The sequence below is a fragment of the Tachyglossus aculeatus genome, chromosome 22 (genome assembly GCF_015852505.1).
Source record: "Tachyglossus aculeatus isolate mTacAcu1 chromosome 22, mTacAcu1.pri, whole genome shotgun sequence".
NCBI lineage: Eukaryota > Metazoa > Chordata > Mammalia > Monotremata > Tachyglossidae > Tachyglossus > Tachyglossus aculeatus.
In genome coordinates this window covers 31,513,755-31,541,132 of record NC_052087.1, presented here as the reverse complement: position 1 = coordinate 31,541,132, position 27,378 = coordinate 31,513,755, and the positions used below count along the sequence as shown (strand labels likewise).

The 27,378-nt window shown below is 42.2% G+C and overlaps 3 protein-coding genes across 3 annotated transcripts; 2 read left to right on the top strand and 1 right to left on the bottom strand.

Moving 5' to 3' along the window:
* The first annotated feature begins 4,037 nt into the window (after window positions 1-4,037).
* LOC119943831 (olfactory receptor 10AG1-like) lies at window positions 4,038-4,982 on the top strand. Its single transcript, XM_038765006.1, has one exon. It carries the CDS (start codon window positions 4,050-4,052, stop codon window positions 4,980-4,982), a length of 933 nt encoding a protein of 310 aa, XP_038620934.1. The 5' UTR covers window positions 4,038-4,049.
* A 4,562-nt stretch (window positions 4,983-9,544) lies between these two features.
* Window positions 9,545-10,513, top strand: LOC119944027 (olfactory receptor 10AG1-like). Its single transcript, XM_038765255.1, has one exon. The coding sequence runs from the start codon at window positions 9,581-9,583 to the stop codon at window positions 10,511-10,513; it is 933 nt and encodes a 310-aa protein (XP_038621183.1). The 5' UTR covers window positions 9,545-9,580.
* A 13,124-nt stretch (window positions 10,514-23,637) lies between these two features.
* Window positions 23,638-24,822, bottom strand: LOC119944026 (olfactory receptor 10A7-like). Its single transcript, XM_038765254.1, has one exon. It carries the CDS (start codon window positions 24,580-24,582, stop codon window positions 23,638-23,640), a length of 945 nt encoding a protein of 314 aa, XP_038621182.1. The 5' UTR covers window positions 24,583-24,822.
* Window positions 24,823-27,378: the final 2,556 nt, after the last annotated feature.

The following is a 27,378-nucleotide window of genomic DNA, read 5'->3' as shown; positions in this document are numbered from 1 at the left end:
GGGGGCGAGGTGATGGACTTTGAAGCCAATAGTGAGGAATTTTTGCTTCGTGTAAGGTTGTTAGGCAACAGCTGGAGACTTTTTGAGGAGTGGAGTGACATGCCCAGAGCGTTTCTGTAGAAAGATAATCCGGGCAGCAGAGTGAAGAATAGACTGAAGCGGGGAGAGACAGGAGGATGGGCGATCAGAAAGGAGGCTGACGCAGTAATCCGGTCTGGATGGGATGAGAAACTGAACCAACAAGGTAGTGGTTTGAAGGGAGAGGAAAGGGCAGATCTTGATGACGTTGTGAAGGTGAGACTAGCAGGTTTTGGTAACGGATTGGATTTGTGGGGTGAATGAGAGTGCAGAGTCCAGGATGACACCAAGGTTGCGGACTTGTGAGAAGGGAAGGATGGTAGTGCTGTCCACCGTGATGGGAAAGTCAGAGAGAGGACAGGATTTGGAAGAGAGGACAGGGAGAAGCAACATGGCTTAGTGGAAAGAGCACGGTCTTGGGAGCCAGAGGTCATGGCTTCTAATCCCGCCTCTGCCACTTGTCAGCTGTGTGACTTCGGGCAAGTTACTTAACTTCTCTATGCCTCAGTTACGTCATCTGTAAAATGGGGATGAAGACTGTGAGCCCCACGTGGGACAACCTGATTACCTTACATCTACCCCAGCGCTTAGAACAGTGGTTGACACATAGTAAGTGCTTAGCAAATGCCATCATTATTATTATAAGGATCTCAGTCTTCAGCTCACAGTCTGAATATAGTAAATAGATGGGCAAATGGAGAACCAGGATGGTGCAGTAAATAGAGCACGGGCTGGGAGACAGAAGGTCATGGGTTCTAATCCCAGTTCCACCACCTGTCTGCTGTGTGACCTTGGGCAAATCACTTCACTTCTCTGGACCTCAGTTACCTCATCTGTAAAATGGGAATTGAGACTATAAGCTCCAAGTGGTATAGGGACTGTGTCCACCTCCATTTGCTTGTCTCTGCCCCAATGCTTAGTACAGTGTCTGGCACATAGTATGCACATAATAAATGCCATCATTACTAGAAGGGGAGCTGGACATTGATATAAATAAATACATGAATTACAGATTTATACATATGAGCTGTGAGGATGAGAGGGAGGATGAATAAAGAGAGCAAGTCAGGGTGACTCAGAATTGAGTGGAAGAAGAGGAGAGGAGCATTTAATCAGGGAAGGCTCCTTGGAGAAGATGTGCCTCCAATAAGGCTTTGAAGTGGGGGAGAGCAATTATTTGTCTTCCCAGAGGCCTTTCCAGACTAAGCCCTACACTTTTCCCCATCTCTCACTCCCTTCTGCATTGCCCCTATTTCCTTCCTTTGCTCTCCTCCCTCCCAGTCCCACAGCAGTTATGTATATATCTCTAATTTTATTTATTTATATTGATATCTTTATTTGTTTTGATGTCTGTATTCCCCCCTCTAGACTGTGAGCTCCTTGTGGGCAGGAATTGTCACTCTTTTTATTGCTGTATTGTACTTTCCAAGTACTTAGTACAGTGTTCTGCACACAGTAAGTGCTCTGCACACAGTAAGTGCTCAATAAAGATGATTGAATGAATGAATGAATCAGTCTGATATAAGGAGGAGGGTATTTCAGGCCAGAGGTAAGGGGTAAGAGGTAAGATATGGAGGAGCAGCGTGACTCAGTGGAAAGAGCCCGGGCTTGGGAGTCAGATGTCATGGATTCAAATACCTGCTCTGCCAAATGTCAGCTGTGTGACTTTGGGCAAGTCACTTAACTTCTCTGTGTCTCAGTTACCTCATGGACAGTACAGGCCATGGAGAGAAAGTCTCCAAAGAAAGAAGGTTTTGGCCATGTATTCTAGATTGTCTATTGAGGGAGTTCATTAAACAATTAACAAGGGAGGGTTGCAGTCCCCAGAGAGCAGAAAAGAAAGGTCCTTTTCTATTTAAAGGACAGTTAATGTCTTTGGAGTCCAAATGCATCTTGGTGATCTCAAAGACGCCAAAACCACGATCACCGTTAGAGATCCACATTATTTCACTGGACTTTCAGCTTTGGAAGAACTGAAGTAAACTACTGGGAAGCACTCTTAAAGCAAGAAACAAATACAAATCAGATCATTTTAAAAATGAAAATGGCAAAGGAAGATGTATGCCTTAAGAGGATGGGACTTCAATATACATTCAGAAAACTAATTGTTGCAACTAATAAGGAATCGGTATGAAATCATCACAGAATTCTAATTTGCACTTTGGCTATTTGGTGTTCCAAAATCAAAAGGCATCCTATTTGCCTGTGTGGGTAAGCTAACCAGGTCTATACAGTGATTTATAAAACTGGATTTGCATTTGCTTTAACATCTGTTTTTCTTCATTTTTTCTAGGATGCTTATGCATATATTCTCTATCTCAAGTCAAGTTTTAATGAAAATCACTTGAAATTCTTCTAGGTGTCATTAAAATCAAATCATGAAGGTGGCTTGATGGTTTTCCTTTACATGAGGGACAGCAAGAAAGGGTGTTGGACTGTGTATTTTGATTCCCCCCTTTCCCTCCTACCTGCCTCCTGTCTCCTTCCCACCCATTCACACACCATAAGGAGATTGACATATTTACTCTTTCTTTAAAATAAATAAAAAAAAACTAAAAGGAAACACCATTAGGGCCACCCATGAAATAAATATATCTGATTACTTTACTAGAAATCCTAAATATCAAGGGGTGCATTGTGTACTTTTTTAAAAATTATGCAGATTTTGTCTAGGGAACATTTTAAAATTAACCTGGATTTAATACCACTATAGCACCACTGCCTTTCTTTGCTCCCTAATAATTACCATAATTCAGATTCTTCCCCTGTCCTACGCAGGGTCTGTCCCAGACTATAGACATCACTTAGAGTATGTAGATTTGTCACAGATATCATTCACTGGTGTCATTGTCATATCACCAATCAATCAATGGTATTTCTTGAGCACTTACTGTGTACAGAGCACTGTGCTAATACAATAGAATTAGCAGACATGTTCCCTGCCCATAATGAGCTTAAAGTCTAGAGGGCTGAGGGCAGATGATCCCAATCCCCACCACCCCAAATCTTCATCCTCCATTGTCACCCATTACTGGTAGTAGCAGTTCATGACAAAAAGGCAAACCTCTGAGCCTGAAGTATTAAAAAGCTTGACCTAGTAGATAAAGCATGGACCTGGACGTCATAAAGACCTGGGTTCTAATCCTGGTTCTGCCACTTATCTGCAGTGTGTCCTTGGCAAGTTACTTAATTTTTCTGGGCCTCGTTTCCCCATCTGTAAAATAGGGATTAAGACTCCCAGTCCTATGTGGGAAAGAGACCTTGTTCAACCCGATTATCTACTCAAGCTCTTAGTACAGTGCCTGGCACATAGTAAGCACTTGGCAAAATCACAATTTTTAAATCCTCTGTTAGTCTCATCAGTAATCAGGCAGTCTTAATATAACAAAAGATTTAATGGTATATTCTAAAATCTATGAATGTTTCCCAAATTTCTGCTGTTTATGAGTTGGGAGCCCAGTGATTTCCTTCACATAGGAGGAGAAATGGTTAGCTTCATCTTTGTGGGAGAGTGGATTTCCTGTTAAGAAGTGTGTAGGAGGTGGAGGGGCAGAGGTGTGACCTTCTTCTGCAGTGTAGAACCCAAAAGCCTTGTGTGACACCTTTGTGCATAGAGCACAGCTGAGAGGGCAGAGTATTATTTGGTAGATCGCTTGAGAGAATAAGAGGGAGTGGCAGCCACCTGCACCCTGAGGTTTTCAATCAATCTGACCACTGCTACTCAGCTTCCCCCTCATTCACATTAGTTCCTTCTACAAATATTTTTTAAGGACAACAGCAAGCGGGAGGTTGTTCAGAAGAGATAGAATATATAAGAGCATACACTGTAAATAACAGTGATATCTATTTGAACAGAATTAACTGATTTTTTCTGGGATTTGGGTGTACAGGATGCCTCGTGTGCATTGGCTACATACTTTCATTCAAACTTCCTGATTTTGTCCTTTTCACAGCTGAATAATTTAGAAGAAATGGAGCAGGGAAATCTGACTGTAGAAGAATTTGTTCTCCTGGGTTTTCTGGATCTTCCCAAATTGAGAGAATTCCTCTTTGGGATTTTCTTTTTTAGCTACATGATCATCCTGGCAGGAAATGGACTCATAATTACAATAACCATAAGAGATCAAACTCTCCACAAACTCATGTACTTTTTCCTTAGGAACCTCTCCTTCTTGGAAATCTGTTATACATCCGTAACTCTGCCCAGAATGCTGATGAGTCTCCAGACACAGGATGGAACTATTTCTTTCCTTTCATGTGCTACACAGATGTGCTTCCTCCTAATTCTTGGAGCCACAGAGTGCTTTCTCCTGGCTGTGATGGCATGCGATCGTTACATGGCCATATGTAACCCACTGCGGTATCCAATCATCATGAGCCGTAAAGTGTGTATCTTGCTGGCAGCTGCTTCCTGGATCAGTGGCATTCCGGTCCAGGTAGGGCAGACAGGTCAGATATTCTCCCTTCCCTTCTGTGATTCCAACAAGCTGAACCATTTTTTCTGTGATATCCCACCAGTACTCAAGCTGGCCTGTGGGGACACATCTATGAATCAACTCTCAGTCTATGCTGTGGCCCTGCTTTTTGTAATAACCCCATTTCTCTCGATACTTACGTCTTACATCAAAATCATCTCCACCATCCTGAAGTTACCTTCAGCCACGGGGAGGAGCAAAGCCTTCTCCACCTGTTCTTCCCACCTCATTGTTGTCATCTTATTCTTTGGATCTGGTATCATCACATATCTATGGCCTATGTCAAGCCACTCAGAAGATATGGATAAATTTCTGTCTTTGTTCTACACCATTGTAGCACCAGTATTTAACCCCATGTTATATAGTCTGAGAAACAAGGAGGTGACTGTTGCCCTGAAAAAGTTTCTATCACAAAGATTCCTTTGTTAGGCAATCACATTCATTCATTCAATGATATTTATTGAGTGTTTACTGTGTGCAGGGCACTGTACTCTTCGGAAGTACAAATCAGCAACAAATAGAGACAGTCCCTACGCAACAGCGGGCTCACAGTCTAGAAGGGGGAGACAGACAACAAAATAAAACATGTAAACAGGTGTCAATACCATCAGAATAAATAGAATTATAGCTATGTAAACATCATTAATAAAATAGAGTAATAAACATGTAACAATGTACACAAGAGCTGTGAGGAGGGGAAGGGGGTAAGGCAGAGGGAGGGAGAGAGGCGATGGGGAGGGGAGAAAGAGGAGAGGAAAAGGGAGGCTCAGTCTGGGAAGGCCTCTTGGAGGAGGTGAACTCTCAGTAGGGCTTTGAAAGGAGGAAAAGAGCTAGTTTGTCAGATGTGTGGAGGGAGGGCATTCCGGGCCAGAGGTTGGATGTGGGTCAGGGGTCGATGGAGGGACAGGCACAGTGAATGAGGCACAGTGAGGAGGTTAGTAGCAGAGGACTGGAGTGTGTGGGCTGGGCTGTAGAAGGAGAGAAGGGAGGTGAGGTAGGAGGGTGCGAGGTGATGGAGAACTTTGAAGCCAATAGTGCGGAATTTTTCCTTAATGTGAAGGTTGATAGGCAACATCTGGAAACTTTTTGAGGAGTGGAGTGACATGCCCAGAGCGTTTCTGTAGAAAGATAATCCGGGCAGCAGAGTGAAGAATAGAGTGAAGCGGGGAGAGACAGGAGGATGGGCGATCAGAAAGGAGGCTGATGCAGTAATCCGGTTCGGTTGGGATGAGAAATTGAACCAACAAGGTAGTGGTTTGAAGGGAGAGGAAAGGGCAGATCTTGATGACGTTGTGAAGGTGAGACTAACAGGTTTTGGTAATGGATTGGCTGTGTGGGGTAAATGAGAGCATGGAGTCAAGGATGACACCAAGGTTGCGGGCTTGTGAGAAGGGAAGGATGGTAGTGCTGTCCACCGTGATGGGAAAGTTCGGGAGAGGACAGGGTTTGGAAGGGAGGACAGGGAGAAGCAGCCTGGCTTAGTGGGAACAGCATGGTCTTGGGAGCCAGAGGTCATGGGTTCTAATCCCACCTCTGCCACTTGTCAGCTGTGTGACTTTGGGCAAGTTACTTAACTTCTCTATGCTTCAGTTACCTCATCTGTAAAATGGGGATGAAGACTGTGAGCCCTACGTGGGACAACCTGATTACCTTATATCTACCCCAGCGCTTAGAACAGTGGTTGACACATAGTAAGTGCTTAGCAAATGCCATCATTATTATTATAAGGATCTCAGTCTTGAGCTCACAGTCTGAATATAGTAAATAGATGGGCAAATGGAGAACCAGGATGGTGCAGTAAATAGAGCACCCGCTGGGAGACAGAAGGTCATGGGTTATAATCCCAGTTCCACCACCTGTCTGCTGTGTGACCTTGGGCAAATCACTTCAGTTCTCTGGACCTCAGTTACCTCATCTGTAAAATGGGAGTTGAGACTATAAGCTCCAAGTGGGATAAGGACTGTGTCCACCTCCATTTGCTTGTATCTGCCCCACCACTTAGTACAGTGGCTGGCAAATAGTATGCACATAATAAATGCCATCATTATTAGAGGGGGAGATAGACATTGATATAAATAAATACATGAATTACAGATTTATACATATGAGCTGTGAGGATGAGAGGGAGGGTGAATAAAGGGACCAAGTCAGGGTGACTCAGAAGGGACTGGGAGAAGAGGAGAGGAGCTTTTAATCAGGGAAGGCTCTTTGGAGAAGTTGTGCCTTCAATAAGGCTTTGAAGTGGGGGAGAGCAATAATCTGTCTTCCCAGAGGTCTTTCCAGACTAAGCCCCACACTTTTTCTCATCTCTCACTCCCTTCTGCATCACCCCTATTTCCTTCCTTTGCTCTCCTCCCTCCCAGTCCCACAGCAGTTATGCATATATCTCTAATTTTATTTATGTATATTGATATCTTTGTTTTGATGTCTGTATTCCCCCCTCTAGACTGTGAGCTCCTTGTGGGCAGGAATTGTCACTCTTTTAATTGCTGTATTGTACTTTCCAAGCACTTAGTACAGTGATCTGCACACAGTAAGTGCTCTGCACACAGTAAGTGCTCAATAAAGATGATTGAATGAATGAATGGATCTCTCTGATATGAGGAGGAGGGTATTTCAGGCCAGAGGTAAGGGGTAAGAGGTAAGATATGGAGAAGCAGCATGGCTAGTGGAAAGAGCCCGGCCTTGGGAGTCAGATGTCATGGATTCGAATACCTGCCCTGCCAAATGTCAGCTGTGTGACTTCGGGCAAGTCACTTAACTTCTCTGTGCCTCAGTTACCTCAAGGACAGTACAGGCCATGGAGAGAAAGGCTCCAAAGAAAGAAGGTTTTGGCCATGTACTCTAGATTGTCTCCTGAGGGAGTTCATTAAACAAATAACAAGGGAGGGTTGCAGTCCCCACAGAGCAGAAAAGAAAGGTCCTTTTCTATTTAAAGGACAGTTAACGTCTTTGGAGTCCAAATGCATCTTGGTGATCTCAAAGACGCCAAAAGTACGATCGCCATTAGAGATCCACATTATTTCACTGGACTTTCAGCTTTGGAAGAACTGAAGTAAACTACTGGGAAGCACTCTTAAAGCAAGAAACAAATACAAATCAGATCATTTTAAAAATGAAAATGGCATAGGAAGATATATGCCTTAAGAGGATGGGACTTCAGTATACATTCAGAAAACTGTTGCAACTAATAAGGAACCAGTATTATAGCATCATAAAATTCTTATCTGCACTTTGGCTATTTGGTGTTCCAAAATCAAAAAGCATCCTATTTGCCTGTGTGGGTAAGCTAACCAGGTCTATACGGTTATTTATAAAACGGGATTTGCATTTGCTTTAACATCTATTTTTCTTCATTTTTTCTGGGATGCTTATGCATATGTTCTCTATCTTGTCAAGTTTAATGAAAATCACTTGAAATTCTTCTAGGTGTCATTAAAATCAAATCATGAAGGTGGCTAGACTGTTTTCCTTTACATGAGGTACAGCAAGAAAGGATGTTGGACTGTGTATTTTGACTCCCCCATTTCCCTCCTCCTTGCCTCCGATCTCCTTCCCACACATACACACACCATAAGGGGATTGACATCTTTACTGATTCTTTAAAATAAATAAAATGAAAACTAAAAAAAAATCATTAGAGACACCCATGATATAAATATATCTGATTACTTTACTAGAAGTCCTAAATTTCAAGGGGTGCATTGTGTGCATTTTTTTTAATTATGCAGATTTTATCTAGGGAACATTTTAAAATTAACGTGGATTTAGTACCACTGTAGCACCACTGCCTTTCTTTGCTCCCTAATAATTACCATAACTCAGATTCTTCCCCTGTCCTACGCTGGGTCTGTCCCAGACTATGGACATCACTTAGAATATGCAGATTTGTCACAGACATCATTCACTGGTGTCCATGTCATATCACCAATCAATCAATGGTATTTATTGAGCACCTACTGTGTACAGAGCACTGTGCTAATACAATAGAATTAGCAGACATGTTCCCTGCCCATAATGAGCTTAAAGTCTAGAGGGCTGAGGGCAGATGATCCCAATCCCCACCACGCCAAATCTTCATCCTCCATTGTCACCCATTACTAGTAGTATCAGTTCATGACAAAAAGGCAAACCTCTGAGCATGAAGCATTAAAAAGCTGACCTAGTAGATAAAGCATGGACCTGGACGTCATAAAGACCTGGGTTCTAATCCTGGCTCTGCCACTTATCTGCAGTGTGTCCTTGGCAAGTTACTTAATTTTTCTGGGCCTCGTTTCCACATCTGTAAAATGGGGATTAATACTCCAAGTCCTATATGGGACAGAGACTGTGTCCAACCCAATTATCTATTCAAGCGCTTAGTACAGTGCCTGGCACACAGTAAGCACTTAGCAAAATCATAATTTTTAAATCCGCTGTTAGTCTCATCAGTAATTAGGCAGTCTTAATATAACAAAAGATTAAATGGTATATTCTAAATCTATGAATGTTTCCCAAATTTCCACTGTTTATGAGTTAGGAGCCCAATGATTTCCTTCACATAGGAGGAGAAACAGTTACCTTCATCTGTGTGCGAGAGTGGGTTTCCTGTTCTGAAGTGTGTAGTAGGTGGAGGGGCAGAGGTGTGACCTTCTTCTGTAGTGTAAAACCGAAAAGACTTGTGTGCATAGAACACAACTGAAGGTGCAGAGTATTATTTGGTAGATTGCTTGAGAGAATAACAGGGAGTGGCAGCCACCTGCACCCTGAGGTTTTCAATCAGTCTGACCACTGCTACTCAGCTTCCCCCTCATTCACATTAATTCCTTCTACAAATATTTTTTTAGGGACAACAGTGAGCGGGAGGTTGTTCAGAAGAGATAGAATATATAGGAGCATACACTGTAAATAATAGTGATATCTATTGGAAAAGAATTAACTGATTTTTTCTGGGATTTGGGAGTACAGGATGCCCATGTGCATTGGCAACATGCTTTCATTCAAACATCCTGATTTTGTCCTTTTCACAGCTGAATAATTTAGAAGAAATGGAGAAGGGAAATCTGACTGTAGAAGAATTTGTTCTCCTGGGATTTCTGGATCTTCCCAAATTGAGAGAATTCCTCTTTGGGATTTTCTTTTTTAGCTACATGATCATCCTGGCAGGAAATGGACTCATAATTATAATAACCAAAACAGATCAAACTCTCCACAAACCCATGTACTTTTTCCTTAGGAACCTCTCCTTCTTGGAAATCTGTTATACATCCGTAACTCTACCCAGAATGCTGATGAGTCTCCAGGCACAGGATGGAACTATTTCTTTCCTTTCATGTGCTACACAGATGTGCTTCCTCCTAATTCTTGGAGCCACGGAGTGCTTTCTCCTGGCTGTGATGGCATACGATCGTTACATGGCCATATGTAACCCGCTGCGGTATCCAATCATCATGAGCCATAACGTGTGTGTCCTGCTGGCAGCTGCTTCCTGGATCAGTGGCATTCCAGTCCAGATAGGGCAGACAGGTCAGATATTCTCCCTTCCCTTCTGTGATTCCAACAAGCTGAACCATTTTTTCTGCGATATCCCACCAGTACTTAGGCTGGCCTGTGGGGACACATCTACAAATCAACTCTCAGTCTATGCTGTAGTCCTGCTTTTTGTAACAGCCCCATTTCTCTTGATACTCGTGTCCTATGTCAAAATCATCTCCACCATCCTGAAGTTACCTTCGGCCACGGGGAGGTGCAAAGCCTTCTCCACCTGTTCTTCCCACCTCATTGTTGTCACCTTGTTCTTTGGATCCGCTACCATCACATATCTATGGCCTAAGTCAAGCCACTCGGAGGATGTAGATAAATTTCTGTCTTTGTTCTACACCATTGTAGCACCAGTATTTAACCCCATGATATATAGTCTGAGAAATAAGGAGGTGACTGTTGCCCTGAAAAAGTTTCTATCACAAAGATTCCTTTGTTAGGCGATCACATTTATTCATTCAATCATATTTATTGAGCGTTTACTGTGTGCAGAGCACTGTACTCTTGGGAAGTACAAATCGGCAACATATAGAGACAGTTCCTACCCAACAATGGGCTCACAGTCTAGAAAGGGGAGACAGACAACAAAACTAAACAAATAGACAGGTGTCAATACCATCAGAATAAATAGAATTATAGCTATGTAAACATCATTAATAAAATGAGTAGAGTAATAATAAATATGTAAAAATGTACATAAGAACTGTGAGGAGGGGAAGGGGGTAAGGCAGAGGGAGGGAGGGGTGATGGGGAGGGGAGAAGGAGGAGAGGAAAAGGGAGGCTCAGTTTGGAACGGCCTCTTGGAGGACATGAGCTCTAAGTAGGGCTTTGAAAGGAGGAAAAGAGCTAGTTTGTCAGATGTGTGGAGGGGGGACATTCCAGGCCAGAGGTAGGACGTGGGTCAGGGGTCAATGGCAGGACAGGTGAGAACAAGGCATAGTGAGGAGGTTAGTGGCAGAGGAGCAGTGTGTGGGCTGGGCTGTAGCAGGAGAGAAAGGAGGTGAGGTAGGAGGGGTTGAGGTGATGGAGAGCTTTGAAGCTGTTAGTGAGGAGTTTTTGCTTCATGCAAAGGTTGATAGGCAACAACTGGAGATTTTTGAGGAGTGAAGTGACATGCCCAGAGCATTTCTGTAGAAAGATAATCCGGGCAGCAGAGTGAAGAATAGACTGAAGTGAGGAGAGACAGGAGGATGGGAGATCAGAAAGGAGGCTGATGCAGTAATCTGGTCCGGATAGGATGAGAAATTGAACCAACAAGGTAGTGGTTTGAAGGGAGAGGAAAGGGCAGATCTTGGCGTTGTTGGGAAGGTGAGACTAGCAGGCTTTGGTACCAGATTGGATGTGTGGGGTGAATGACAGTGCAGAATCAAGGATGACACCAAGATTGCGGACTTGTGAGAAGGGAAGGATGGCAGTGCTGTCCACAGTGATGGGAAAGTCGGGGAGAGGATAGGGTTTGGAAGGGAAGATAAGGATCTCATTCTTGGACATGTTGAGCTTTAGGTGGCAGGAGGGCATCCAGGTAGAAGTGTCCTGAAGGCAGGAGGAGATACAAGCCTAGAAGGAGGGAGAGAGAACAGGGGAGGAGATGTAAATTTGGGTGTCCTCTGCGTAGAGATGATAGTTGAAGCTGTTGGTGCAAATGAGTTCACCAAGGGAATGAGATCACATGAACTAAGGAAGCTGTTTTCCGAATAGATCATCATGTACTGACACCAAGAAACTCTTATTCCTGGCTATCTCAATCACCTCAAGCCCCCAAGGCTGTATAGACATGCCTTCAATACTCACTCTTTCGTGTCCAGAATAGCCTTGTGTCAAAAAATGGAATCTCTGCACTGTCTGCAGACCATTTCACATGCAAAAGGGGTCCTTTATCCAATATATTGGAACCTACTTTAACTTCTATTTGCTCAGCAGTTACATTTAATCATTCATTTTCTAAGGAGAGAAAGAGTAAGTAGTGAATAAGCTACATTGAGCCTGACTCAAACGGACTCCTCAGTGTATTTTGTTTAAGTTTCCTTTTATAATCTTTATTCTTATCCAAAGAACCAAATAGAATTATTTGATTAATAAGCCTGTTTAGGCAGATATAATTTTTTAAAAGATTTTTTTCAGAAGAAAACCATATGGGATCAAATCCACACAAATACTTGTGCAACCGACTAGTTGCAGGAGTTGAACCTCTCAGGCAGAACTAATACTTCTAGAGTCTTGTAACAGTAGTGTATATCTGCCATGAGAGTTGCAGTCCCATATCTCAGGCCAGTGATCCAAAGTTAGGGAATGGGGAGAAAAAGGTAAGAAAGGGAATCAGAGTCAGAGAGAGGGAGGCGATGGAAAATGGTTTTAGTGACTATTGAAATCTCTGCCCAGGGAACACTACCACTTCACTCAGAGCTTAGTCTTTGCTAGGTAACCAGGACTCAGATCCAGGTAGGAGGAGGAGAACAAGCAAGGTAAGTGATCTTGATCTTAGAGAAGCAGCGTGGCTCAGTGGAAAGAGCCCGGGCTTTGGAATCAAAGGTCATGGGTTCAAATTCTGGCTCTGCCAGCTGTCAGCTGTGTGACTTTGGACAAGTCACTTAACTTCTCTGGGCCTCAGTCGCCTCATCTGTAAAATGGGGTTAAAACTGTGAGCCCCACATGGGACAACCTGATCACCTTGTAACCTCCCCAGTGCTTAGAACAGTGCTTTACACATAGTAAGCACTTAACAAATACTATTTTTTTTTTATTCACATGAAACAAAAACTCCTCACTATGGGCTTTAGAGCTCCCCATCACTTTTCCTCCTCCTACCTCACCTCCCTTCTCTCTTTCTCCAGCCTAGTCTGCACACTCTGCTCCTCTGCCGCTAACCTCCTCTCTGTGCCTCGTTCATCGCCTGTCCCACTGTTGACTCCTCATCTACGTCCTACCTCTGGCCGAGAATGCCTCCCTTCACATATCCGCCAAACTAGCTCTCTTCCTCCCTTCAAAGCCTTATTGAGAGCTCACCTCCTCCAGGAGGCCTTCCCAGTCTGATTTCCCCTGCTCCTCCTCCCCTCCCCATAGCCCCCACTCCCTCCCTCTACCCTACCCCCTTCCCCTCCCCACAGCATTTGTGTATATTTGTACATACATATTACTCTATTTATTTTATTAATGATGTGTATATAGCTATAATTCTATTTGTTGTGATGGTATTGACACCTGTCTACTTGTTTTGTTTTGTTGTCTGTCTCCCCCTTCTAGATTGTGAGCCCGTTGTTGGGTAAGGACTGTATCTGCTGCCAAATTCTTGTCTGTTGTCTGTTGTCTCTGTTGTCTCTGTTGCCAAATTGTACTTTCCAAGCGCTTACTACAGTGCTCTGCACACAGTAAGCTCTCAATAAATATGATTGAATTAATGAATGAATGATCTGTGTCTCCAAGGTGGTTGAAAAAAAAAGAAATCACACATCATTCCACTGTGTTGCTCCAGAAAAAGGGTACTTCTGGGGAAAGTAGTAATTTAGGTATCCTAAGAGAATTGGTTTAAGGCAGAAGGTGTAATCAGAAGCATATATTGAGAGAGGAAAGGAAATCTCCACATTCTGAAATTCACTTACGAAGATACATCAGTCTGGGCCAATAGTAGAAACATCTGCCCAAGTCTAATGTTAACCTTCAAATCATACATATATATGTATAATTACATATATAATGTATGCAGAGCACTGGACTAAGCACTTGGGAGAGTACAACATAAAAGTATTGGTAGACATGCTCCCTGCCTATAAGGAGCTCCCAGACTGAGCCCCTTCTTTCCTCTCCCCCTCCCCAACCCCCCGCCCTACCTCCTTCCCCTCCCCACAGCACCTATATATATGTTTGTACAGATTTATTACTCTATTTATTTTACTTGGACATATTCACTATTCTATTTATTTTGTTAATGATGTGCATCTAGCTTTACTTCTATTTAGTCTGAAGACTTGACACCTGTCCACATGTTTTGTTTTGTTATCTGTCTCCCCCCTCTAGACTGTGAGCCCGTTGTTGGGTAGGGACAGTCTCTATATGTTGCCAACTTGTACTTCCCAAAAGCTTAGTACAGTGCTCTGCACACAGTAAGCGCTCAATAAATACAATTGAATGAATGAATGAATAAATGATTTGGCCAATATATTAATAATTGTAGTATTTCTTAAGTGCTTACTTTGTGCCAGCCACTGTACTATGTGTTGGGGTGAATACAAGCAAATCAGGTTAGACACAGTCGCTGTCCCACATGGGGCTCCCGGTCTTAATCCCCATTTTACAGATGAGATAACTGAGACCCAGAGAAATGAAGTGATTTGCCCAAGGTCACACAGTAGACAAGTGGCGGGGCGGGGATTAGAACCCATGACCTTCTGATTCCCAGGCCTGTAGTCTATCCACTTCACCATGCTGCTTCCCAGTGAATGCAGTCATTTAAGATCATCATCATCGTCATCATCATCATCAACACTTAGCAACTGCACTGCTTTAGGTATGGCTTCACTAGGGAAGTTTTCATGGAATTGTATCAGGCAATCTACGAGGATATTAACTATGGGATTCATTTACTGTAAGGCAAAGCATAAGCCAGCAATTGAGGTAGACCGAATTATCATTGTCATTATCATCATAATCAATGGTAATTCTTGAGCACTTACTATGTGCAGAGCACTGTAATAAACACATAGGCCAAGTTCAATACTACAGAGTTGGTAGAAACATTGCCTGCCCACAACAAGCTTCTAGGCTGTTGATATCTGTGAGCCCGTTATGGACAGGGACTGTCTCTCTTTATTGCTGTATTGTACTTTCCAAGTGCTTAGTACAGTGTTCTGCACACATTAAGTGCTCAATAAATATGACTGAATGAATGAATACAGCCTAGAGGGAGAGATTGACATTTATATGAATCAGGCACTAATCCTTGATTCGGTTTCTACTGCGTCACATTTAACATCAATCAATGGTATTTATTAAGCACTTACTGTGTGCAAAACACTGCGATAAGTACTTGGGAGACTACAAAAAAACAGAATTAGCAGACACGTTCCCTGTCCATGTTCCTGGGAACATGCGAGTAAATATTGATGTAGATTTTGTGTGTAAATATCAAATATTCCAGAGTGACTTGCATAAATCCTAGGGAAGATGGAGTGGATGAGTGGTCCAGGGGACTGGAAACAGTTCCAATGAACCAAAATGCTTTACAGAATACATGTTACATGACACTTATTAATGAATTTAATGACAACAGAAATCTTCACTTGCATTTAAAAGTATATGAAACACATTAGGGGCTAATAAAAAGTATTAAGAATATTAGAGAAGCAGCATGGCTCAGGGGAAAGAGCACGGGCTTTGGAGTCAGGGGTCATGGGTTCAAATCCTGGCTCTGCCAATTGTCAGCTGTGTGACTTTGGGCAAGTCACTTCACTTCTCTGGGCCTCAGTTACCCCATTGGTAAAATGGGGATGAAGACTGTGAGCCCCCCGTGGGACAAAATGATCACTTTGTAACCTCCCCAGCGCTTAGAACAGTGCTTTGCACATAGTAAGTGCTTAATAAATGTTGTTATTATTATTATTATTATTATTATTATTATTATTATTTCTGTTTTCATTGACCCTCCATCTGGCAGGGGAGGGGATGGAAAGCAGTGAGCAGTTGCTGCGGGGCAAGTGGGCCCCTTTCCCCTCCCACCCCTGTGCCCCCTCACCCCTCTGCATTTCGTCTCCTCCTGCCAGGAGCCATGGCCCTGGGACCCTTGAGGTGGAGCCTGGGCTGCGGGGGCACGGGGGCCCATGTGGATGATCCTCCTTCTTCACCTCTTCCTCCTCCTCCTCCCTCACCATGGTATTCATTAAGCGCTTAACTATGTACAAAGCACTGTTCTAAGCGCTGGGGAGGTTACAAGGTGATCAGGTTGTCTCATGGGGAGCTCACAGTCTTCATCCCCATTTGACAGATGAGGGAACTGAGGCCCAGAGAAGTGAGGTGACTTGCCCAAAGTCACTCAGCTGACAACTGGTGGAGCCGGGATTTAATAATAATAATAATAATAATAATAATGGCATTTATTAAGCGCTTACTATGTGCAAAGCACTGTTCTAAGCGCTGGGGAAGTTACAAGGTGATCAGGTTGTCCCAAGGGGGGGCTCACAGTCTTCATCCCCATTTTACAGATGAGGGAACTGAGGCCCAGAGAAATGAAGTGACTTGCCCAAAGTCACCCAACTGACAATTGTGGGGGCCAGGATTTAATAATAATAATGTGTGGCTTAGTGGGGATTAAGACTGTGAGCCCCCCGTGGGACAACCTGATCACTTTGTAACTTCCCCAGCGCTTAGAACAGTGCTTTGCACATAGCAAGCGCTTAATAAATGTCATTATTATTATTATTAATCCCCATTTTCCAGATGAGGGAACTGAGGCCCAGAGAAGATAAGTGACTTGCCCAAAGTCACATAGCTGACAACTGGTGGAGCCAGTATTTGAACCCCTGATCTCTGACTCCAAAGCCCGGGCTCTTTCTGCTGAGCCACGGTGCTCCTCGGTGGCCCAGGGTCTGTGAAGCTTGGGTTGGGGGCGTCCTCCTGACCCCCGGTCCAGCCCGGCGGTGACCCACGTGGTGCTGGAGCACATCTTGAGGGCCCGGGGGGCACCATGGGGGGTACCAAGGGGGTCCTAATCCTGCTGGACATCAGCTGGACATCAGCTGGGGAGGCCCATCCCCATGGAAGAATGACACTGCCTGGGGGTGAGCCCGAGGGCTCGCCCCGGCCCAGGAGGGGGATGGTCGCCTAACCTGGGGCCAGCCAGGGATAATAATAACAATAATAATAATAATAATAATAATAGCATTAATGAATCAATCAATCAATCAATCATATTTATTGAGTGCTTACTGTGTGCAGAGCACTGTACTAAGAGCTTGGGAAGTACAAGTTGGCAACATATAGAGACAGTCCCTACCCAACAGTGGGCTCACAGTCTAGAAGGGGGAGACAGAGAACAAAACCAAACATGCTAACAAAATAAAATAAATAGAATAGACATGTAAAGTAAAATAAATAAATAGAGTAATAAATATGTACAAACATGTATACATATATACAGGTGCTGTGGGGAAGGGAAGGAGGCAAGATGGGGGGGATAGAGAACACTTACTATGTGCAAAGCACTATTCTAAGTGCTGGGGAGGTTACAAGGTCATCAGGTTGTCCCATGGGGAGCTCACAGTATTCCCTCAGCGTGGCTCAGTGGAAAGAGCCCGGGCTTTGGAGTCAGAGGTCATGTGTTCACATCCCGGCTCCTCCAATTGTCAGCTGTGTGACTTTGGACAAGTCACTTAACTTCTCTGGGCCTCAGTGACCTCATCTGGAAAATGGGGATTAAGACTATGAGCCCCCTGTGGGTCAATCTGATCACCTTGTAACCTCCCCAGTGCTTAGAACAGTGCTTTGCACATGGTAACTTGTTTAGCCCTGGATCAAGGAGGTGATGTTGGAATACATAGTGTCTAGGTTCTCTTTGAGTAGAAGCAAGTTCAGGAAACTGGGGAAGTGGTGAAGATAGCCATTAATACAAATTCTGCAAAGGAATGATAAGAAAGTGTTTCATTTTATCTTCATTTGCTACTAATGCTTCTCAATATTGAACCCACATTTTTCCCACCACACTATATCCTGTCATCTTCATTAATTAAATAATAAAATTGAATTTCATTAAATAACTAGTCACAGCTTGTCTGCAGGGAACAAAGGACCCAAATGCATGACTCCCTCATAGAAATCTCCTCAGCTCCCCTTCACACACACACACACACACACCACACACACACACACACACACACACACACACACCACACACACATTGTGGGTACGGGTAGGGATGGACGAGGATGGATGTTCTTGCCTATCCCGCCATTGACCCCTGCCCCACGTCCTCCCCCTGGCCCGGAATGCCCTCCCTCTGCACATCTGCCAAGCTAGCTCTCTTCCTCCCTTCAAGGCCCTCCTGAGAGCTCACCTCCTCCAGGAGGCCTTCCCACACTGAGTCCCCTCCTTCCTCTCCCCCTCCCCATCCCCCCCGCCTTACCTACTTCCCCTCCCCATAGCACCTGTATATATGTATATATGTTTGTACATCTTTATTACTCTATGTATTTTACTTGTACATATTTATTCTATTTATTTTATTTTGTTAATATGTTTTGTTTTGTTGTCTGTCTCCCCCTTCAAGACTGTGAGCTCGCTGTTGGGTAGGGACCATCTCTATATGTTGCCGACTTGTACTTCTCAAGCACTTCTCAAGCACACAGTAAGTGCTCAATAAATATGATTGAATGAACACAGAAAGCCACCTATTAACACATTTACAAACATGCACATAGGCTGGGTGCTGATGTGCCTAACAATGCAGGGTTAAAGATTTTCACACATGCACATGTTGCCAACTTGTACTTCCCAAGCGCTTAGTACAGTGCTCTGCACACAGTAAGCTCTCAAGAAATACGATTGAAATACACAGATACACAAATAAATGTGCTTCTTAGCAACACGGAAGATCCCCAAGTTGATTCCCTGTGTCTCTGCCCCTCCTCTTCCCCCAGCCTTCCTTTGTCTACATTGTTACAAATCCACTCCCTCTTCCTTATCACCTTTTCTATTTCAAGTCCTATCCATAGGAAAGTAGAGCTATGATTTTTAGCTCTATGAAACAGATTCCAAAAAGAAAAATATTGGTCTTCCCCATCTCAGAAACTTGGAAATCCTTCCATACTCTTCCTTTCTTCTTTTGGAAATGACAAGAAGGACAGATGCTAACAAATTGATTACTGGGCAGGGAGAGGAGGAATAGTTTGAAAAGCAGGGAACCCAGAAAACCCTCTGAACTTCCTAGAGTCTTACTCTTTCCCTAACAAAGGTTTATTGTTGTTTCTGACATTTTAGTTTTTTATGTCAATGTAGGATTTCATTTTGTAATAGCTTTAGTAAAATGAAAGGAAAGGAGAAAATAAAATCCCAAATCTATCTTGAGACTCCATTCCAAAACTGTGTAGTGTGTGACAACCATTTCTGTTTCTAGGAGAAATTTAGTCGTTTTTATATTTTATACCGAACAGCAAGTCACTTCTCTTCAACACATTGGATGGTGGCACTCCATTCCTTGGAAATCTGCAGGGTCACTTATCATCACTAATAGAAAATGAAATATTTTGAGTGTGTATTTCCCGGCTCTCTGACAACTGTTGTCATCCTAAATCATTCCCTCGATGCAGCTCAAGAAAACCTTTCTGCTTTACTTGCCCATAAAGTAGCATTTTTCCCCAAGCCAGATATCTGCCACTTCTTCAAGCTCAACAAATCCAACCACTACATGAGCTCTTCCCTCAATACCCATTCCCATAATATTCCTTTCCACACTGTCTCACTCAACTACCTTCAGATTTGGTTGTATTCTTTTACATTTCTGTTAGTTGCACATGGATATTTTACACACCTGGCTCATCTAGTGTTGCAAGAGGTTCATGCTTTTCTACTGGACCTATCTCCCTCACTAGTTTGAAACCTCCTGAAAAGCAAAAAATCACATTTTATCCTTCCTTTATAATTCCACATCCAGTGCCTAAAACAATGCATTGTGCAAAGATGGTATTCACCAAGTACTGATGCTAATCAATCAATCGTATTTGCTGAGTGCTTACTTTATTCAGAGAGTACAATCTAAGCCCTTGGGAGAGTACAACTTAACAGATTTGGCAGGCATTTCCTCTGCCCACAAAGTGCATACAGTCTAGAGGATTTTACTACTATGGTCTTTTCAATCCTCCTAACATTACTGTGAGAATCAAAAGAGCTAAAAAAGTTATAAATAGGAAAAGGGGAAAAGGAGAAGGGAGAGATTCAGGATTAGAAGCCACATCTGCCATTTCTTGGCTGGGTGTCCTTTCTAAACAATTTAATCATGCACGATGAACGCTTTATTGAGAAAATTACCTGCCTCTTGAAGAAGGATTGCTCTGCCCTGGTTGATTTGAAAGACTCATGTTCTGGATGATAAGGTCTCTTTGCAGTTTTGGTGTGACCCCTGAGAGGAGGTCCCAAGACCATTTCTCACAACAAAGGAAGTATTATTCTTTTGTTTATCATTCTTTATAGAAATATGGAAAGTTTTGGTAGGATGTCATGCCCATGAGATGCTTGTATTTTTTACACTTAAAAGATATTGTGAAATCCTTTCATTTTAAATTGTGCACATTGGGGATAAAGTGTAAAATGTGTTTGCCTGAGCTTGTAGGGATTTTGATTTTTAAAAAGCCTTGCCTCCAAAATCTGTATAAAAGGAAAATATCATCTAAATTTTGCCTGAATTTAAACTAGATAGACAACTGTTGGAGTTCTTCATTGTATTCACATTAGAAATATCATATAGATTATGAAACTGAATCCTTAGTGGGATTTTTTATGACATTATTATGTTTATTTCTGTCTTCAAAAGTTTGGAGACTGGGTGAGAAAAAACTGCTCAGAATTTGTTACACACTATGGATGATTTATTTCTGATTATTATATTTTGTATTACCTATTCATTCAGTACTTAACTTTTCTTCAGTTGATTAAGGACAGATAGACTCTCCTGTGGATTTTAAAATCCTTGGCATCCGGGGTTGTCTTCCAGTTCTATTGAATTGTGTTTTCTTTAGTGTTAAGTACAGTTAAGTACTTCTGCAAACAGTACTTGCTCAACAAAAACCACTGATTAATTTTGGTATTCAGTTTTTCAAAGAAAAGCAGATATGGAAATCAACAATAACAGAAATCAGATTACAGTGCTGCAGGAGTGTGCTCTATATCTAAGCATTTATCATCACTAAGGTTTCAGTGTGCTCTCCTAATAAACAGCATTGGTCTTAAGGCAAAACAGCAAGCAAGCTTGAGAAGCAGCATGGTGTGGTGAATAGAGTATGGAACTGGCAGTTAGAGGGTCATGGGTTCTAATTCCAAATCCATCACTTCTCTGCTGTATGACCTCGGGCAAGTCACTTCACTTCTCTGGGCCCTAGTTATCTCATCTGTAAAAAATGGGGATTAAGAATGTGAACCTAATATGGGATAGGGACTGTGCCCAACTATGTATCTAGTCTAATGCTTACAACAGTGCTTGGCACATAGTAAGTACTTAACAAGTACTAATATTATTATTATTGTTTTTAATAAATTATACCTATGAGTGGAAAAAAGTAAAACAATGCCCCACACCCAGCCTTGAAATTGGTGTTTTTTGTTCACCTGAACCAAAGAAAATTCTCCCTTCTAGGCCAGGGAAAATAATTCCCTCTTTATTCTATTTTAGGGTGTCACAAATCCCAACCATCAGATTGAATTCTGGGAAATGAAGATGCTTGTATATCTAAAAATGGATTGCTGTGATCACAATTACACTTACTAGTCATAATCTTTAATGTCAACATCAATCAGCTGTGTCAACCAAAATTGAACCAAATCAAACAGGGATGGCGCTTCTCCCGTAATACTTTCAGGTTTAATCAAAGAAGTGAAAAATAGTCTACTCTAAATTCAGTAGAGGCATAGGTAATTCAAAATTATTGATTATACAAAACTGAGAGGTTGCCACCCAGAAATAGAGAATGGGGAGTTACTGCTTCAGATTTGTGAGGTTGCAACATGGGGTTAAAGTTGAAGGGAATGTAGATGTCGCCGTTGATGATAATGTAAAAATCTGTGACACCAAATCCATCTTGAATAATAGAGCTTTCACTAGATATTGTGTCCTCTATTAAGATTATTGGGTTATGAAGTTACTTTCTGATTTTTTTAATGGTATTTGTTAAGTACTTCCTGTTTGCAAGGTACTATACTAAACGATGGGGAAAAAAAGACAATCAGGTCGGACAAAATCTAAGCTTGACGTCCAAGCAATGTCACTCATTTTCCAAATAATTACTTACCTGGTCACCAACAAATTCTGTTTTCAATCTCCAGAACAAGTAGCTGGTGGCTTCTTTCTTAAAGTCATAATCTCTCTGAATCTTTGGTCTCCATTCTCACTTTGGTGTCCTTCCCTTTAGGCCTACTTTGCAATATTTTGCTAATTGACCAACTGTGAGTGTTAGGTTCCATTATGCATAAGTTGCTTTTGGATGTTTCACTTTTTTAGCAATTAGTTTTAATTTGAGTGGATGGTAAAGATCAATTAAAATCTTTTCAGCCTGGATTAACAGGCTTCAAGACTACCTTTTAATTTATGGATATTTTTAGTAAATCCTTAGTGACTCCACCTCTGAGAAGGCTCAAACCAGCACGGTCACCTAATATCTACCTGGACAGAGAACTGAACAGTGATGATGAGTTCTCTCCAATGAGAGGCCACAAACTGGTGTGGTCCATCAAGCATCAGCCAATTTGATGAGACCAACTTGAGGATGCTGAAATCTTTCTAATGAGCAGCCACATTTCAATCTACTATTTGATAACCTCACCCAAAACATGATAGGCACAACCAGGTTTAATAAACTGATTTGAAAAGCAAAGTGACCTAGTGGATAGCCCATGGGTCTGGGGTTCAGAAGGATCTAGGTTTTAAAACCAGTTCTGCATTTTCTGCAGTGTGGCCTTGGGCAAGTCACTTTCGCTTCTCTGTGTCTCAGTTACCACATCTGTGAAATGGTGTTTGAGTGTTAGCCCCATGTGGAACATGGCCAGTGGCCAATTTGAACAACTGGCATGTTTCTCAGTGCTTATTATGGTGCCAAGCTCAGAATAAATACTTAACAAATACCATTTCAAAATGGCCTGATAAAAGGAACTGAATAAACAGTTGATCACTAGGTGTTGATATTCAAAAGGATTGATATTTATTTTTTTGGAATGAGATGAGTACTTGCTTTGAGCTTTGTTGAGTGCCGAAAATTATTAGCTGTCACTTCACTTATGGTTTTGCTTCAAAAATCAGGCCCAGTAGTTGGATGTTAAGAAATGTCATCATCCGTTTAAGTGCAATCGAGGGAGTATTCTCAAAAAGAACAGTGTAGTTGTCCCGTTAGCAGGAGTGGATCAAGACTAGAGGAACTTGCCTGATGGATGAAAAATCAACCCAATCTTCAGCTCCCAGGAACTCCTAAAGCATACTTTTATGATCCTTTCTCCATACTTTCAAATAAATCTATAGAACATTAAGACATATTAATTATTTAATGATACAAAACTTTAGCCTCGTGTTCTGCACAACTTAAGCCCTTAGTAAATACCACTAATTGATGGGGAAAATGTCCAATTTTTTGGGTCTCCTGTTCTGAACGTTTTATCTCTTGCTAGCCTTATCTATTCTGAGTTTGTTCTGGTTTGGGGCATTTTAACTCTGAGAACAGATTTACTCTTCCATGGGCCTTTCAAGGAACCTAGAATATTCCCTGCACACATTGAGCCCTCAGTGAATAATAAAGATGGGAATATGCTAAGTAACAGTGACTACATCTTTACAGTGGTGATACCTCTACAAAAAAGTCATCTTCACAAATCAGAAACTCCCAGATCATGGCAAAATATCTTTTTTACCCAAAATTCTCTTCAGGGCACCTTTAACCTCTTGATTCCTCAGACTGTAGATCAGGGGATTTAGCATGGGAGTGAAGACAGTATAGGAGAGAGAAAGCAGCTTCTTGGTCTCAGGAGAGTAGGAGGATTTGACTCGGAGATAGGTCAAACTCGCAACCCCGAAGAACAGTGAGACCACAATAAGGTGGGACGAGCAGGTGGAAAAGGCTTTGTGCCGGCCCTCGGCAGAGGACATCTTCACAATGGTGACAAGAATTTGGACATAAGATACAATGATCATTCCCAAGGGGAACATCAGAAAAGTCACAGTCGCCGTGACACTATACACTTCAAACGCGAAGGTGTCTGTGCACACCAGCTCTAAGAGAGGGGGGCCATCGCAGAAGAAATGGTTAATTACATTAGGCCCACAGAAGGGGAATGTAAACATCATTGTAGTCTGTACTGTTGCCACGGGAATCCCTGATAGCCAGGAAGCCAAGGACAGCTGAAGACAGCGTCTCCAGTTCATAACGAGTGAATAGCGGAGCGGGTCACAGATGGCGACCTGTCTGTCATAAGCCATCAATGTCAGGATCCAGCACTCTGAGCCCCCGAGAAAGAAGGAGAAATACATCTGGGCTGCACACCCACCAAAGGAAATACTTTGATTCTTCGACAGGAAATTGCTGAGCATTTTGGGGATGATGACAGTGGTGTAGCCGATATCCATAAGGGACAGACTCCTGAGGAAAAAGTACATGGGGGTTTGAAGGGCAGGGTCCACTGAGGAGACCAACACTAAGAGGGAGTTTCCTATCAAGGCTACTAGGTATATCACAAGGAAAATCACAAACAGGATGGTCTGAAATTCATGGATATTTGAGAACCCAGAAAGAATGAATTCAGTCACATGTGACTGATTGATTTCCTTCATTAGCATTAGTTTATTTTAGCAATGTAAGTACATAAATTTCTGGACCTAAAATGTGTCTTCTCTGTCAGGAAAAAGTCACGACGCTTTCAGAGTCTAGATCTTCCCTCCAAACATTTGTCAGCATGAACCTGGGTAGCTTGTCAAGTATGAAGGAGGTGATCACAGTGTGAACTGCATGGTGCCTAGGTTTTCTATGGCAGAAGCAAGTTCAGGAAAATGGAGCAACAGTGAAGTTAGCCAATAATACAAATTCTGAAAAGGAAGCATTAGAAAGTGTTTCATTTTATCCTCACTTGCTACTAGTTGTTATTTTTCCCACCACACTACATCATGTCACTTTCACAGGACTGGCCAAAGTCTGCAAGGGGGATTAAGTAATCACAGCTTGTCTGCAGGGAACAAAGCACCCCAATGCCAGAGTCATGCACAGAAATTTCATCAACTCCCCATCACACAACAGCACACATATAAACTCACCTATACACAAACGCACTTACAGGCATGCAGAATGAGTGCTCATGCATCTAACAATGGAAGTGTGAAGGTTTTTCAGAATAAAACAAGGAAAACAAAACATGCGCTTCTTAGTAACATGGAAGATCTCTAAATTGGTTCTATTTCCCTGACCCTCCTCTTTCCCCAGCCTTCCTGAGACCACATTGTAAAAAATACATCCCCTCTTCCTTATCACCTTTTCTCTTTCAAGTCCAAACCTTAGAGAAGAAGAGCTATGATTTTAGCTTTGTGAAATGAGTTCCAAAAAGAAAACAAATATCGGTCTTCCCTTTCTCAGCAACCTGGAAATCCTTCCCTACTCTTCCTTTCTTCTTTTGGAAGTGACCAGAAGCACTGATGTTACCAAGAGGATAACAGGGATCAGAGAAGAGGAATAGTTTGAGAACCAGAGAACCAAGAAAACTTTCTAAATTCCCTGGAGTTTTACTCTTTTCCTGACAAAGTTTTATTCTTCTCTGATGTTTTGCTTTGATTCTTAATGGATGATTTCAATTTTGAACAGATTTAGTAAACTGAAAGAGAAGAAAACCCAAGCCCAAATCTATCTCGAGATTCCACACCATCATCATCATTATCATCAATCGTATTTATTGAGCGCTTACTATGTGCAGAGCACTGTACAAAGCGCTTGGGAAGTACAAATTGGCAACATATAGAGACAGTCCCTACCCAACAGTGGGCTCACAGTCTGAAAGGGGAAGACTGTGTAGTGTGTGAGGACCAGTTTGGTTTTCTTGGAGCAGTTGACCTGATTTTATGTATTTGAAATACTAGAACAATTTGCACTAGTTAAATGTACAATTGCATGATAGTCTGGGTAAACTTAAAGACCTCAGAAGTTTTATCTGACCCCTCCTAAAATGGAAGAACTCCCAAAGTATTAGAATGTTTTCTGTTCATTGAGCACGAGGAGTAATTCATTTTACTGTCCATAAAATAGATTTGGGAATAACATATCCACATATCTACCCCTTTCTCATCATTCCCTTGCCCCAGAAAGAACCCATTATTAGTCAGTTAATGGATCATTTTAACAACTTTATTCTTAGTTCCCTATTGTCCCTAGTCCAATGATACATTACACAGAACAGCAAAACACCTCTCTTCAACAAATAGGATGTTGGCACTCCATTTCCTGGAAGTCTTCAGGGACACGTATTACCATTAGTACCAAATGAAGTCTTTTGAATGTAGACTTCACAGCTCTCTGACAACTGCCTTCCTTCTAAGTCATTGTCTCCACCTGTTCACCATCCGAATGCTTTCCACTTTACTTGCCCAGGAGCAATTTGTTTTTTCCCCAAACCAGACTTCTGCCACTTCTTCCAGCCCTATAAATTCCAAATCCTTCATGATCTCTTCCCACAATACCCCTTCCCATGCTGTCCACTCAACTACATTCATATTTCGTTGTATTGTCTTGTGTTATTGTTAGTTGTAGATGTTATTTTTAACACCTGGCTCATTTATCTAGCACTATAAGATGGTCCTGCTTTTGTACTGGACCTATCTTCCTAAATAGTTTGAAAACCCAAAGCTTAACAGTGTCTAGAACGGTGCATTGCGCAAAGATGTACAAACAATTCTCCTAATCAATCAATCCTATTGCACTAAGCACTTCATTCATTCATTCATTCAATCGTATTTATTGAGTGCTTACTATGTGCAGAACACTGCACTAAGCGCTTGAGAGAGTACAGTACAACAGATTGGGTAGGCTTGTTGTCTGCGCACAAAGTACTTACAGTCTTGAGGAGGTTACTAGTATTGTCACATCCATCCTCCCAACATCACTGTGAGATTCCAAAGAGCTTAAGTAGAAGTATGTTCCTCTTTTAAATGGGAAAGAAGAAAAAGGGGTAATGAGAGATCTAGGAATGGAAGCCAAATCTGTCTTTTCCTAGATGGTTGTTCCTTCTACACTATGTACTGACACCTGGTGAATGCTTTATTGAGAAATTTACCTGCCTCTTGAAGGAGGATTGTTCTTCTCTGGTTGATTAGATAGGCTCATGTTCTGGATGATAAGGTCTCTATGAAGTATTGGCATGACCCCTGAGAGATGGTCCCCAAGCCATAGCTTACAACAAAGGAAGCAATGGTATAATGTGGATAGCTCCTTTAGGAAAAGTCATGCCCAAGAGGTGCTTGCATTTTTTTTACACTTAAAAGCTATTGTGAAATCATTGAATTTTTAATTGTGCACATTGGGGATAAAGTGTAAACTGTGTTTGCCTGAAGTTTTAGGCATTTTGATTTGTCAAAAGACTTGCCTCCAAAGTCTGT